The 15,437-nt window shown below is 49.8% G+C and overlaps 6 protein-coding genes across 6 annotated transcripts; 3 read left to right on the top strand and 3 right to left on the bottom strand.

Moving 5' to 3' along the window:
• Positions 1-463: 463 nt before the first annotated feature.
• On the top strand, positions 464-1,840 carry M437DRAFT_41264 (uncharacterized protein; the record flags this gene model as incomplete). Its single annotated transcript, XM_041020352.1, has 4 exons — positions 464-521; positions 577-824; positions 878-1,463; positions 1,584-1,840. 4 exons carry the CDS (start codon positions 464-466, stop codon positions 1,838-1,840), a joined length of 1,149 nt encoding a protein of 382 aa, XP_040882688.1.
• A 783-nt stretch (positions 1,841-2,623) lies between these two features.
• M437DRAFT_41812 (uncharacterized protein) lies at positions 2,624-6,222 on the top strand (the record flags this gene model as incomplete). The annotated part of the gene is made up of 5 exons (XM_041020448.1): positions 2,624-4,662; positions 4,715-4,718; positions 4,777-4,967; positions 5,025-5,602; positions 5,660-6,222. The coding sequence occupies 5 exons, from the start codon at positions 2,624-2,626 to the stop codon at positions 6,220-6,222; spliced, it is 3,375 nt and encodes a 1,124-aa protein (XP_040882689.1).
• A 581-nt stretch (positions 6,223-6,803) lies between these two features.
• On the bottom strand, positions 6,804-7,619 carry M437DRAFT_72550 (ribosomal protein S5 domain 2-like protein; the record flags this gene model as incomplete). Its single annotated transcript, XM_041025875.1, has 2 exons — positions 6,804-7,281; positions 7,339-7,619. The coding sequence occupies 2 exons, from the start codon at positions 7,617-7,619 to the stop codon at positions 6,804-6,806; spliced, it is 759 nt and encodes a 252-aa protein (XP_040882690.1).
• A 385-nt stretch (positions 7,620-8,004) lies between these two features.
• Positions 8,005-10,992, top strand: M437DRAFT_41567 (DNA excision repair protein; the record flags this gene model as incomplete). The annotated part of the gene is made up of 1 exon (XM_041020402.1): positions 8,005-10,992. The coding sequence occupies one exon, from the start codon at positions 8,005-8,007 to the stop codon at positions 10,990-10,992; it is 2,988 nt and encodes a 995-aa protein (XP_040882691.1).
• Positions 10,993-11,729: 737 nt separating this feature from the next.
• M437DRAFT_15056 (uncharacterized protein) lies at positions 11,730-11,894 on the bottom strand (the record flags this gene model as incomplete). The annotated part of the gene is made up of 1 exon (XM_041018793.1): positions 11,730-11,894. A coding segment is annotated over one exon (165 nt), but the record flags the coding sequence as incomplete, so codon positions are not given.
• A 2,631-nt stretch (positions 11,895-14,525) lies between these two features.
• M437DRAFT_81525 (ribosomal protein L14b/L23e) lies at positions 14,526-15,262 on the bottom strand (the record flags this gene model as incomplete). Its single annotated transcript, XM_041027572.1, has 4 exons — positions 14,526-14,558; positions 14,617-14,941; positions 15,132-15,182; positions 15,252-15,262. 4 exons carry the CDS (start codon positions 15,260-15,262, stop codon positions 14,526-14,528), a joined length of 420 nt encoding a protein of 139 aa, XP_040882693.1.
• Between the last annotated feature and the right edge of the window lie 175 nt (positions 15,263-15,437).

Here is a 15,437-nt window from a genome sequence, read left to right on the forward strand (position 1 = left end):
ATCATTATATTCGTCGTCGTCGCGTGAGTAGTCGCTGTCGTCTAGGGAGCTGTCCAGATGATCATCGTCTTCTCCATCGCTGTCGTCAGACAGGGATGAAGGCATCGTGTGGAGCTTCTCGAACATCCGAATCGTCGTCGTCCCCACATGACTCGGCGCGAGACTGCTCGGCGATGCGCAGCTGGGCTTGGCGCGCCGCTGCTCGCATCTTGTCGCTTCCACCTTCGATGCTCGTTTGAAAATGCTGCTCAGGTATATATCCAACAATTTTGTCCAGTTCGATTGGTGTGTGAAAAGTTGAAGTAATTCCGTGCAGTAGACACGATCTGGAAAATATCTGTTTGTCGTCCTTCGTCCTTTCACTTTCTGCTTCCGTTTGTGAAATCGCGACTTCTTCCATCCTCACCCTCCGTCAACCACAACACATCAAAGAACATCATCTTGTCCTCAAACCATATTCAAAATGGCAGCAATCGGTACAGACGACGCTGCCACCGTTCTTGATCAATTTTGCCACGATGGTAACAATATATCTTGCTTGCTCTTTGATGCATCGCGAACTGACTGCTTTCTCAGTCGCAAACTTGCCTGCCGAGATAGCACATTTACTGGAAGAGATCCAGGCCAAAGACCAACACATCCAAGAACTGCGGGAAGTCATCAACACACGCGACAAGTCTATCCAAAATTTTGTCAGAGCCCAAGGCGGTCATGTCAAAAATCCCAAGGAAGAAGGTCTCACCAAAGTCATCATGGCAAACTTTGATCGCATCGAAATTCTGCAAGCTGAGAAGCTAGGCCTAAGTGAGAAGGCTATGAGACTGGTATGCTGAAATTTACCAACCTTCCAAACTTGACCAAGTACTGATTTTTCCAGCTTGATCGCAATGTCAGAAAATTTGATGTCAAGTTACGCGATCTCGTCAACAGTGAACAGATGCCTCCGGATCCGACATTGCCATCTCTGTTGCAGCCTGACGCTGGGAGCCTTGCTACCACAAGCACTCCTTCTGCCGCTGCTGCCATCAATTCGGCTCAGTCTGGTGGCGCGCCTAATGTTGCCAATGCTGCCATTGCCCGCTTGCATGCTGTCAACCAACGAACATCATCGCCATTAAATGCTCAAAATGCTTTACTCAATCAAGCTCATTTGAACAGCCCCTCGGCAAGATCACAACGAGAAAGCAGTGCTGATGCTTCCAAACGCCGTCGCTTGAACTCTTCTATGTCCGGCAACGTTCCTACCACTGCTTCGAACCTCAGACAGTCATCACTTGGTCCATCTTCTGGGACTCCCAAAGCCGGCACTCCCATTCCAAGTTCTAGTCGTGCTGGATCTGCTCAACCTAACAAGAAAGCACCTCACAACAAGAAAATCGCGCCACACCAAGCATCTGCCCCCGGTTCTAACAGAAAGCGCATTCGGTCTGGCAACGCAGCTCTGAAGAAAGGAGATCGCAAGCGTCATCTCACATCACCAACACCTTCTTCTTCACGAGGCAGTGTCAGTCCGACGCCATCAACATTACCCCTTGGAACAGATGGTACTGTAGAATCACGTTCGCGGCTACGTGGTACCCGAGCAGCATCTGCAGCATCTGATGAGGAAGGAGAAGACGCCGAACCTGATGCTGAAGGAGAAGAGGACGACACCCAGGTCTATTGTGTCTGCCAACGCGTATCATTTGGTGACATGGTAGCTTGCGACAACGACGACTGTCCACATCAATGGTTCCATTGGGGTTGTGTCGACCTCAAAGCAGAACCAAAGGGCGAGTGGCTTTGTCCACATTGCCGCGACCTTCCTCGCAGCAAAATTGTCAAGACTTCAGACAAATGATCGTCGATTCTGAGTATACCCAAGGCATTCACACTATAGACCCAGATAGCACATAAGCATGACTCTAATGATCAAACATTGAGTTTACTTGATCAATTCGTGAATGAAGACTTGCCTTTGTGACATTCTCTACGTTCAGTCTGCGTCTTTTTTCTAAAGAACAATATATCATTCATTACATGCAATACAGGGCTGCTTTTTGCTTGCTACTCAGAGATGTTGTCATACCGTATGGCTTCATATGCGACTCAATCGCAGATCTGAGATGGTTGGGAAAGGTATAGGACACTTTGGGTGAGTCCCGTTATTGACTCATGAAGACGTTGCCAACACTCAATATATGATTAATTAACAACATGGAGAGCCGCGGTGGGCCGCTAGCGCTTGTCAGATCTGAGATTTGCACTGTCAACAAATCCTATTTCTATGGAGGAGGGTCAGCATGGGACGTACTCGGAGTAAGATACCTGGTATAGAATCCTTTAGATGAATCGCATAGCAAGATCATGACCGGGTTTATATCTACAAGCAAGTGTATACTGTCTGTTGTGCTGTTTTCAAGGTTTGCACAATACAAATCGTCTCTATTATTACGCGATCCCGATCTGGAAGGGCCTAGATTCGGACGAAATGCCGAGCCTGCACGCCTCAAAACTGATACCAGCGAGGGCCACGTCCGTTTCACTACTTCCCTGTTCGCGACGAGATCATACGCAAACATCGTCCGCCGACTGGAGAAATACTTCCTGCGTCTTTCTCTGGCGCTTTCGCTGATCTACAATCATGAATACTGCCATTCCGGCAGAGAAAACTCCCGCCGTAGATGGGAAGCTCGCGCGACATGGAATACTATCGAAAACGCACACTGGAGACCCACGATTGGACAAACATTTAGAATACATCAGAAAAGTATCATGGGCCTCGACATCTCTTGGACCGTTGGAGTCATGGCCTCACGACCTTTTACAACTCTGCCACGTCTGCATGCTGGATCCACAACCACGTCTTCTCATTTTGGGATCTGAGCGTGTGCTATTTTACAATGCGGAATACTCTGTGATGTGCGGTGACAAGCATCCAAGCATCCTTGGCCAACCTATTATCGAAGCTTGGGGCGATATTGCGGCATATGCGGTCGACGTGCCTCTGGTCACTGCGGAAGCTACGGGACGAGGGGTGGATCTACATGATCAATCGCTAATATATGAGCGTAATGGCTTTCTCGAAGAAGTTTTTCTGTCGTGGACGGTCATACCGTTGCTTGGATCAACCCCGGGCTTCTATGTAACGTTGACTGATGTGACAGAGACAACATTGGCAGAGAAGAGGCGAGCTGTTCTCCGAGCACTTAACGCTGCTTGGGATGTTGTCAAGGAGCCTCGCGAGTTTTGGCAGAGTATTACCGGAAGTTCGGCCCTGGATACGTCTCTTTTTCCTTTCGCATTTCTCTATGCTGCAGAGCCCCGTGCGGATGCAGAGAGCTCAATTGACACTTCTCCGGACCCAGCTCATGAGATGCGATTTAAGCTTGCAGGATCTACTGGCGACGCGACTATCACTGCTAGGTTACCAGAAGAGCTAAGCTCCGACCAGTTCAGCTTGTTATCGAAATCCGCAGACCCTACACTGGTCCGACAGAGTGAGGCTAGCGGATCACCTTTGTCGTGTTTAGGAAAAGATTGCATCCTGGTACCGATACGTTCGAATCGATCAGAAAAGATTATTGCCTATCTGTTCCTTGGCACCAACCCAAAACGACCTTACAACGAGAATTACCAAGAATGGATGCATGAACTCTCCAGGTGTCTGAGTAACGCTGCAACGAACGTTCTCCTGGCTGAGGAAGAGAAGCGCAAGCAACACTACCGAGCGATACAGGTAGCCAGAGAACAACAACTTCTAGCAGCCGCATTAGCAAATCGCGACAGAGAAGCTGTTGCGGCGACGGATCAATACCAACGCACGCTCAAGGTTGTGGATATGGCTAACGTTGGCATCTTCGAGTACGACACCGACGGTCGGCTAATATATGCCAATGATGCTTTCAAGGCTATGGTTCGATGTTCATCAGAGATGATGAATGCGAATAGGATGGTATTCCTCGAGTTGACATTCCCGGAAGATGCTGAATACATCTTATCGAAATGGCATTGCGCGCTCGGTGGTACACCTTGTACGTTCGAAATGAGGTTCAGGACTCCCGGAGGCCAGGCTCTCTGGGTTCTTGCAGCCGTAATACCAGTATTCGAGAACAGTATCGTCAAGAGCATATCTGGATGCATCACAAACATCCACGATACAAAGTTGAGGGAAACGGAATCCGTACAGCGATTGCAAGCGCTTGAAAGGGCAAAGGCATGGGAATTGCGCTTCGTAAATTTCGCTGAGATGGCTCCAATCGCCATCTACTTTGCAACACAGGACAGTCAAAAGGTTTCGTATTGCAATCCGGCATGGTTCGGAATGACCGGGCATCCTGTCGTACCTTTCGATCAGATTGATTGGACGAACATAGTCTACGAGGAAGATATTGAGCTTGTCAGGAGCACTTGGGCTAAAGTCTTCAGCACCAACGAACCCACGACTGCACAATTTAGACTACGACGCAGCTGGGCTGACGGAAATGGAGTGACCATCGGTCCGGTATGGGTCACTGTAAATGCGCTACCCGAGTACAACGAAGATGGAACTATCAAGGGTTTGATCGGCACCATGCTGGACATTTCAGCATTGAAGTTTGCAGAGATGGTACAACAGATGAAAGCTCAGGAAGCCTTGGAAGCAAAGCGACAATCTTCGAACTTCATCGACATGACATCGCAGTAAGTACAACCTCGATATACTCGATGAATGTTTGCTGACTTTTTGTGCTAGTGAGGTACATCCATACGAAACATGTAGGCTTTCGTGAGATAAGATAACTGACACTTGTGCAGATTAGAAATCCTCTTGGTGCAGTCTTCCATTGTTCTGACGCTGCTCAAGAAACTCTGGCCGATATGACAGTGCTCGCAAACCAACTAGCTTCTACTGCTGAGTCGAAGATTGGCCAACAGCTGCATGAGCTCATCGCAAGCGGTGTCGATTCTGTCAGCACAATCATTTCCTGCTCGCAACATCAGAAGAGGTCGGTACATCCGGTGATAATTTTGTATTTCAAGAACCGTGCTGACCCTTTTGGTAGGATTGTGGACGATATCCTTGTGCTCTCCAAACTCGACTCGAATCTCCTACAGATCAACCCTTCGACCGTCAGAGTAACAACCCTACTACACGATGTCGAGAAGATGTTTGAAGCCGAAGCCCAACGAAGCGACGTACAACTTGTAACCCAATCCCACGCCTCACTCGAGCAAATGGGAGTCAATTGGGTACTGCTGGACCCAGGACGAGTCCAACAAGTCCTCATCAACCTTCTAACCAACGCAATCAAATTCTGCAAGAAGAAGAACCAGAGGCGAGTCACCATACGTATTGGTGCATCCAAGATACGACCTTCGGAGAACGTTCTTCCCGACATCGATTTTGTGGTCGCGCACTCGTTGCATGATTCCGTGTATGACGATCCCAAATTCGAGTCTCAGAGCTTCTACCTCTGGTTCAGTGTAGAGGATACTGGACGCGGTATGTCTGCAAACGAAAAGGGCCGTATCTTTGCTCGTTTCACACAAGGTACTCCTCGTACGGAGTCGGAGTATGGAGGTTCAGGACTGGGTCTCTTCATCTCGCGTGAGCTGGCAGAACTTCAAGGTGGAGAGATAGGTAAGCTCTGCTTCATCTCATGACCCATCGTGCATTACTAACACTTCCGATTCTCAGGTGTGGCCAGTGAACTCCACGTCGGCAGCACATTTGCCTTTTTCGTCAAGACCAGACACACCGAAGCCCCTGTAATCGCCAGCTTGCACAATCTAACCCTACAACAAAAACAACAAACCGACCCCACCTACACAACCAAAAAATCAGACATCAACATCTTGGTCGTCGAAGACAACGCCGTAAACCAAAAACTGCTCCGCCAACAACTTTCCAAACACGGATTTACAGTAACAACAGCAGATAACGGCTTAGACTGTCTCTCCAAACTCCGCCACACCAAACACTGGCGGGCAAATACTTCTCCCTCAGCATCTTCTGTAGAAGTTATTCTCATGGATATAGAAATGCCGTTGATGGATGGATTACAAGCGACCAAAGAAATCAGGAAACTGGAAAAGGAGGGGCTGTTGACGGGACATGTTCCTATTATTGCGGTGAGTGCGAATGCGAGACAGGAACAGAGGGATCTGGCTATGGATGCAGGGATGGATGATAGTATTTCTAAACCGTTTAGGATTGCGGAGTTGGTGCCTAAGATTGAGAGGTTGGCTGGTTGGACTTGAGGGAGGAGATAAGAGGGAGGGGTACTATCGCATTGTGGTTGGAGTTTTTATTGGATGATCTCTCGGACTTTGGAGTTGGTTGGAGGATGCATTGGGATGGATGATACGTAATGGTAGAGGGATGGGATGTTCTTGGGGGTTACTTTTGATTGCATCTTCGATCTGGGAGCTTATATCGGGTGTACATATATGGAGACTGTACGAAAGACGTGGTTTGAAGTGGAGTGTGATTTCGATCATCTTGATTTTGCTAAAGCTGCAGCTTGATTATCTGGACTATCAGACCTCAATTCGTGGCTTTCCAAGCTAGGCTATTCTCTTCCGTGCTGGTAATGGTTTATGTTAAGTCCAGACCAGATGCGGCGAGCGTCGTGGCTCTAGCCGCGCATCCTGCGATACAATTGGAGCATCCTTCGATACCCTCCGTACCATGTATCTTGTGGATCAGACGCTTTTCGTCTGGCGATATATCCGTACCGTGGCATGTCGATGATGGCCTGGTACATGTTCCTTGTCGTGACCGAGCGTCAAGCATCGGGGATTAGACAGAGTCGTGAGAGTGGTATTGCATTGCATCATGATCAGGTAACGGTCTTTTGCAGCAAAGCATTGCCGTGCTGGCGAACAATAGCGTCGAGAGTGTTTCTGATTTGCTTGCAGCCGTCAACACCAACAGCAATCATGGCCTCAAGACGAGTAAGCTGGACCCTGGTCTCCATCATGAGAACGCTGATCTTGTCGTCTGTGCCCAGAGTTGCGACAGTCAAGAAAGGCAGCTCCTGCTCTTCCAAGCCGTTCAGATCGAGTAGAGGGTCGGCTTGTTCGTCGTTTGAAGCGTAGGATGCTGTGCTGCCAGCTGTGCAGGCTGAAATGTAGTCGGTCATGGGGATACCAGCATCGATAAGGGCGAGAGTTGAGGCATTGATGCAGGCAGCTAGTAATGAGCCGTCCTGAGAGAGAATGTGCAGGTTAATGGTGATTGTGCTGTGAGGGTACAGTTGTGTTGAGAGAGTATCGGCAAAAGCTGAGGCGATTGTGTGCTGCATCTCGCTCGTGCGCCTGTAGGTAACAAGATCAGCATGTCGTTGCATAGCAGTATAGACAAGGGCAACTCACTTGTCACCTTTTCCACGTCTCTTGCGCTCGACACCGCTGAAGCCAGCCAAACCAATCTCGACCTCAATCTTTGCTTCGGCATTGCCGGTACCTCCTGAACGCCGCGACTCTGTCGGACCAGTGACTGTGCAAATGACCTTTGTGTTGCCCATCTCGAGGTAGCTGGAACCGTCGGCGGCGGCCTGTGTCGACATTTGTCCATGGCATCGTCGCAGTTCGTTCCATCTCCTTCCGTCCAGGCGCAGGTGCGCAAGAGTGTATGACGAGGTGTCCAATGGCATTGTTGCGTCTATGTGTGTGTGGTTTGACAATGCGACAGCTCCTTCAGCTAATAATTTATCTTTCTCTTTTGTCGTCATTGTCCCAAACCACTTGGCGGTTGAACCTCGGCAGGTCGCGTCACCCGCGCTTCTTTGGTGTTTCGTCTCGAATGCTGCCTTGGTCTTTGTACAGCTCGTTCTTTCCAACACTTTCACGAATTGACGAGGCATGTTTACATGATGTTTACGCGATCGTGCTGTGCTCCAACACCAATCAAACAGCATATACCACCCTGAAAAGCCCATCTTCTTCTTCTTCCCTTCCACTTCCACCACCATGGCTTCATATAAGAACGCCACTCGCTCTCACATGCGTGATCATCAACTCGATCGCCAGATCGAGATCATGGACGAAGGAGAAGCCAGTGATATCAGTGATCTCGACATAGTCAAACACACTGCCAGACAAGTCAATCTGCTCGATACCTTGCAGAGATCCGATGGCACAGACAGTGATCTCCTGAACTCCGACGACTCTAAGAATGCTGGTCGAAAGCGTCCGAGAGATGATGACGGCGAACGCGTCACCTTCGATGATGATGAGGATGCTGGAGAAGCTTACAGAAAGTTCAAATCTCGCAAGTCTGATCAACGCAAAGCCACAGCCGCTCGTACCAAAAAGGCAAAGGCAAAAGCCAATGCAATCGTTGGCAAGAAGCAGAGAGCTCTTCTCGACACAAAACAGCCCAACCCTCGCAAATTCAAGAACGACACCTATGGCACAGACTCTGAGGAAGAGCCACCTGAAGACAACTTACCTGAATTCCTCCGAGCTCGAAAGTCCAAGTGGAATCAAGATCGTGGCAAGTTAGGAGAAGCCATTTTCTCGGTTCCTCCTGACTATGATGGAGTTTACTTCAGTGATGACGAGAGGCTGGAAGAGCTGCAGGAACGACCTGTCTTGCGTGATGCTGAGACCTCCCAACCCTACAGGGATATCGAGATGCCAAAATCGGACGGCATCATCCCAGCCCCTATCGCTCAATGGCTACGGGATTACCAGATCGACGGAGTCAGGTTCTTGCATGAGCTCTTCGTATTCCAAGAAGGTGGCATCCTTGGTGACGACATGGGCTTGGGCAAGACTATTCAGGTCATCGCATTCTTGACAGCTGCTTTCGGAAAGACTGGAGATGAGCGAGATTACAAGCGCATGCGCAAGATGCGACGCAGCCATCATTGGTATCCTAGAGTCTTGCTTATCTGTCCTGGATCTTTGATGGACAACTGGAAGTCCGAGTTCGACCGATGGGGTTTCTGGCACTACGACACCTACCATGGAAGCAATACAAGTCGTTCAGCCGTACTCTCTGCAGCCAGAGCAGGCAGACTTGAAGTCATGATTACAACCTACACTACCTATCGCAACCATCGAGGCGACATCAACATGGTTGAGTGGGATTGTGTCATCGCGGATGAGTGTCATACCATCAAGGAGCGAAGTTCCGAAATCAGCAAGGCCATGAACGAAGTCAATGCATTGTGTAGAATTGGCCTTACTGGTACTGCTGTACAAAACAAGTACGACGAGTTCTGGACATTACTCAACTGGACCAACCCTGGAAAATTCGGAACCATGGCTGAGTGGAGGAAGAGTGTCAGTGGGCCACTCAAGATCGGACAATCACACGACACCACTTTTGCACAGCTTGCTATGTGCAGACGGGTTGCTGAAAAGCTGGTGAAGAACCTGCTACCGCCACACTTTAGACGTCGAATGAAGTCTCTGATCGCACATCAACTGCCGAAGAAGACTGATCGCGTGGTCTTCTGTCCGCTCTCAGACGCCCAATCAGAAGCATACATGAATCTTGTTGACAGCGAAAAGATCGACTACATTCGACGCTCCTCCGACCCTTGTGACTGCTCATCCGGCAAGAAGCGAGGTTGGTGCTGCTACATGGAAATTCCTGGTCGTGGCAAATGGCAGCATCACGTCTTTCCCATGCTCATGACGCTACAAAAGCTAGCAAATCATCTCGCCCTTCTCTGTCCTCAAAGCAAGGATTCTGAAGAGATGCAACACAAGGAGCTGGAGAATTTACAGTTGGCCTTGCCTGATACTTGGCTCGAGATGTATCACAACCGCGATCAAATCACCAACTACGCTAATGCAGACTTTTGTGGCAAGTGGAAAGTGCTCCGGAAGCTGTTGAAGTTCTGGCACTCAAATGGAGACAAGGTTCTCGTTTTCAGTTACTCAGTCCGTCTGCTGAGAATGCTGCAGATGCTTTTCAAATCAACCACGAGCTACAATGTCTCTTACCTTGATGGCAGTATGAAGTACGAAGAGCGTACCCAGACAGTTGACGACTTCAATGCCAACGAAACCCAGTTCGTCTTCCTCATCAGCACGAAAGCTGGTGGTGTGGGCTTGAACATCACGTCTGCGAACAAGGTTGTCATCTTTGACCCGAACTGGAACCCGAGTTGGGATCTCCAAGCTCAAGACCGCGCCTACCGTATCGGTCAGACCCGCGACGTCGAGGTCTTCCGTCTGGTTTCTGCTGGCACTGTCGAAGAGATTGTCTATGCTCGTCAAATCTACAAGCAGCAGCAAGCAAACATTGCTTACAATGCATCTACTGAGCGCCGCTACTTCCGTGGTGTTCAGGACACGGCAGACAAGAAAGGTGAAATTTTTGGTCTTCTGAACCTCTTCAGCTACGAGGGCGAGAACTTGGTCCTCCGCGACATTGTCAACAAGACAAACATTGCCGAGTCCAAGGCTGGTGTCAGTGTTGTCGGCTTGGATACATCGCAAGATTCCGAGGATGATGACGATAACCTTGAGGATCGTGAAGATGCTGCAATGTCTCAACTCGCAGCCGAGATCACTGGCGAAGGCGGCAAGAAGAAGAAAAATGACGGCGAACAAGATTCAGAGACCAAGAGGCAAGCCCGCGCCATACAAGCTATCCTCAACATGGCAGGTGTGGAATATACGCATGACAACAACGATGTAGTCGGGTCTTCAAAGATGGAAGCCCAACTCTCGAAACGCGCCATGGCTGCAGGTACAGACTTTGACCTCTCCAATGAGTACGCATTCGAGAAGTCTCAAGATGCCAACATCAGCTTCGACGACGAGAGGAAGATCGCGTACAAGTACAAGCCGCCAGAGTATGTGAGGAAGAGATTGTTCTGTTCTATGGCGGAATACTTTGGCTTTGCGGATGCGACCGAGTTTGCACTTGTGCTTGAGGGATGGAGCGAGCAGAGGAAGACTGATTGCCTCAACAAGTTCTACAGGCACAGAAGAGAAGTTCTCGAGCGTGAAGGCGCGGAAAATGGAGAGGACGAGGCAGAAGAGAAGTCTGCTTACTTCAAATGAGCAGTTTCCACGATCAAGATGTTTAGCTAGACAACGAGCATCGTGCTTGCTTTTTTGAATACCAAATCTCTTGTTTCCCCAGTTGATTGCTCCTCCTCTTTTTAGTTGTTGATCAGCTTCTGTGAAGGAATCGGTGCGCAAAAAAGAAAAGAAGAAAACAACCATGTAAAAGGCAGCGCGTATTGGAGCTGCTTGATTGCTACTTTCTCACTGCTTACACATGAACAGCACAGCCATGACTTCGTCCACCAGTGTAGCAGTATAATACTATACATAGGGGCAGGGAGTGTGAAAACAGACCCAAGGAGAGGTGAGATGAACTGGCGGGAGAAGGAATATATAGGTTTCACATGCGAGCCAACCAATAAAAAAGATGTGAGAGGAAAAAAAAGCGTACATTTCGAGGCTGTGTGGGTATGGGTCCTCAAAGACGAACAGTCAACAAAAAACAACTAACAATGATGGAAAAGAGACAAAATAACAACGCTAACAACAAAGACGCCATATTTTTGCAAGATGGTCAAGAGCAGCCAATTTGATGTGGGCTACCGCACATCTTTGTCTCGTACCGGCAGATCCTTCGCAGCTTGCGAAGCGACAGCAGCAGCCTTGACATTCGTATCCCTTTCCTTGCTTTCGTCGTGCACTTCTTGTGCTAGTTCTTCTTCAAAGGTACTGTGTTCGTCTCCTTCCTCTTCTACGCCTTCGAGGTGTTCTCCCCACCCCTCAATCTCGGAAAGCAGACGCACGTATTCCTCGGGAACCAAGCCTTGCTCGCCTGACTCGAGGTCCATGGCTACTAGCCAGCCTTGTCCATGTCTGTAACCTACTTGGATAATCTGACCCTCGCGTAGAGCAAGCTCGTTGCTGTTCTCAGGAACAAAATTGTATAGGGCTAGACTGGGACCTGCAAAAGATTCGTCCAGCGAGGTTGATGTAGGGCGGTGTGCGTGACCGTCGTGGAGGTGATGTAGAGGGCCGCCTGGTGCATCAGCTGGGTCGCTGCTATCTGAGAAGGGAGGTTCGAGTGCTGAGAGGCGGGCGTGATGGCGGCTGGAGAGGCCTTCTGGAGAGTGTGTGTAGCGATGCGCTGGCAATGTGCTGCCAGTGCTTCTATTGTGGTAATTGCTTTCATCTTCTGTGTCGTCCTCTTCCTCTTCATCGTCATCTGGACCTGCAGCGAAGAAGCCTTGGCTGTCGAGCCCGGGTACTTGATTGCGCGGCCCGCGTTGCGTAGTACTTCTGCCCCTAGGTTCCTCGTGCGCCGACTTGCTCTTTCTGTGGTTCTTTGCCAATTTGGCAGAACTCGTACGGTCGTCATCAACGTCGTCGTCGAAGCTTGTGGAGGGCAATTGATCGCCAGAAGTGAAATGGGCGCCGCCGTCACCACCCCAAGGCCCTGCTCCCCAGCCACGAGAATCCCAGCTACCGATAGGAGGATCACTGAGACGTCTGCTGGACGAAAAGGCAGAAGTGTCGTCAGAGGCACGACTAGCAGGCTCTGGTGAAGGACCGAAATGGAGAGGATGAAAATGAGGATAGGCAAAGTCGCGGACCAGAGCATAGGAGAGTGATGAGGGGAAGATGGGGAAAACAGATGATGCGGGTCTGGAGCGCTGGGATGTGTGACTGCGGGTCGACATGAGGCTGCGACGAAGACTCTGGCGGTTGTTGTTGTTTTGGGTGGTATTGGCGCTGTTGGCGCAAGTTGACAGGGCGGGGTTGTTGGTGGTGGTGGTAGTGGCTAGTGTCGGAGATGTCGTGTCGGGTTGTAGCAGGTCGGACTGAGTAGGTGGTTGCTGCGGGTGCGCCTGCGCTTGTGCACTCATATTCGTGTCGGTTGACGACGACGACAAGACTTGGGTCGTCATTGTGTCCAGACAAATCCCCTGCTCTTTCTTGTAATTCTCCGAAGGCTTTGGATTGGCTTCAATGGCGTGCTGATCCTTTGACAAAGCTCTGCTCTGTTTTTGTTTTGAAGCGGGGCCGCAATAAGAGGCCTCTTGGCCTGACAAGGTTGTATACAGTGTGCGGTGTGTGTGTGTGTCCTGTAGAAATGTGTGGCAGGGAGGCGCGTGTCCAGCAATCGGACTTTCTCACAGTGACAGTCCCCGAGTACCTGACCCTTGAACCTTGGTGAACCTTCAGAAAGCCCCCACGAAGCAGGAGCCGAAAGAGAGAGAAGAGGGGGTAATACGCAAAAGACAAGACTCCAATCAGATGCAACCATGCAAGACGTGACAAGAAGGAGAGAAGGACGGTTGGCAGCACGATGCGCAAACCGTTAGGGATTCAGAAAGGCGACAAGGGAGGCTGCTTGTCGTTGTTGAAGACAGAGCAGCAGCAAAGCCAAAGCCAACGCCAGAGCCAGAGCCAGAGCCAATGAACCTCCGAGCGCCAAAAACCGTCAACGACGGCCCAAAGACCAAAATAGCCCACACCAAGCCCTGTCAAAAGACTCCGCATGACAACAACTTGGACACCATCCACCGATCATGACTCTACATATCTGCCATTAACCATCCCGTGCTTCTGGTTTCCATTCTGTCTATCTGCCACTGCACAGTCTACATGTGATTGCACCTGTGCCTGGTCTTGCACCTGCTCTGAAGCCTTGCCAAGAACTGTCCTTCTGTTTCACTTTCCCATACCACGAGTCACAAGCTAAAAGCATATCATACATGCCTTCGTATCCTTGCATGTCATCTTTGTCTTTCTCAGACAGTCTTTCCTTCATGACTACTTGACACGTTTTCATCAGATAAGACTGCTTGTCCACATCCTCAATGTAGCACCAATCTGTACGAGCACACGCGTTTCATATCAGCACCATCAACGTCTTGTAAGCGAATGTCAACTGCACTCTGTACTCCCGACCCGATGCATACAACCAAGAAAGGGAGGACGCCCAGTGCAATTCACCGCCTCTTATCATCTGATACTGCCCATTCGTCTACACGCCTCATGCAATACCTACATAAGCGTGCATCTGTTTCATCTCTATTCCGTGTCTAGATCTTGCACTGTTGGTCCACATGCTACCGGCCGGCATCCATCATGACTTGACCCCATCTCTTCTAAGATGATGATGTGGACATGTTCTAGGCTCGACATCACGTATCTGCTTCACAATATCAAGACTGCAGTATCATCAAGGCAGCATGATCATCAATGTACAGGCCAGCAGGGAAAGTCGGTGATAGACGTCAAGTGTGTTTTTTTGGTGAAAGTTTGTTTGCTTTTCTCATAAACCCATGCTTCCACTCTTTTGGTTTTCAAGAGCAGAACGGGTGATTGTTAAGAAAGAACATGCCGCACTGCCTGGAAAGGGTCTCGCAGTGCCCTGACATGTTGCTTCCTTCATCTTTTTGTCCATTCGACACAGCCCCCCTGCGCTTCTTTTCCTTTGACCGTGCAAGTTCACATCAACGCCCAGAAAAAATCGAGTGCAAAAGTCGTTCGTCGAAGTCAGCTTAATCCCCAAACCGTGAAACATTGTCTAGTAGAACCCTCTTTTTGATTGATAGGAGAATTTACATGACAACACCAGAGTTGGAGGCGATACGCTAGAGTATGTGTTAGTCTCGAATGTCCTTTTCGTGTCCAGGTTGGGATATCTCTTACGGGCCAAAGCTCAGCGGCCTCCTTTCCGACGGGGCCAGTGATGGCGGAACCCTTCATCTCACCCTTGGGGTTGACGATGACACCAGCGTTGTCCTCGAAGTAGAGGAACATACCATCGGCGCGTCTCCAGGGCTTTGACTGTCTGACGATAACGGCGGGCATGACCTTCTTGCGGAGCTCAGGCTTTCCCTTCTTGACGGTGGCCATAACCATGTCACCAACACCACCGGCGGGGAGACGGTTGAGGCGGGCACCGATACCCTTGACGGAGATGATGTAGAGGTTACGGGCGCCAGAGTTGTCGGCGCAGTTCATGACGGCACCGCTGTAGAGAAATTCGTGTTAGCCCCATGTTTCTGTATTTTTCCTTCTTCGGAGTTGTGCATGTTCGGGTATGTCGTGTGGTGATTGTTCGAAAGATTCAAAAAGTGATCGGAGGACGATTGCAATAGCGTTCGGAAGGCAAAGCGATGCGCTGACGATGGAGGAGGTGAAGGGTTTTCTTTTCGACGTACACAGGCAGACCCAAGGTCATTCTCAGCTTGTTACCGGAGGTGGAACCACGGCTGTAGAAGACAATCTCGTCAGCATTTCTTTACTTGTTTCGCAGTCGCCGTAGCTCGTTGCACACATACCCGCGACCCATTTTGACTGTTTATTAGTATGAACGGTGGGGAGTTGAAGGAGAGGGTGTCGCTTCGTTGCTGGTCGAATGAGTCTGCGCCAAATCCACACTCGAGAAATCGGCCAGCCGCAAATTCTGTGCGCCAACGGAATTACCCGCGCTTCTGCCGACCCCAATCCGAATGAGGCAACCACCT

Source organism: Aureobasidium melanogenum (genome assembly GCF_000721775.1).
Source record: "Aureobasidium melanogenum CBS 110374 unplaced genomic scaffold scaffold_3, whole genome shotgun sequence".
Lineage (NCBI taxonomy): Eukaryota > Fungi > Ascomycota > Dothideomycetes > Dothideales > Saccotheciaceae > Aureobasidium > Aureobasidium melanogenum.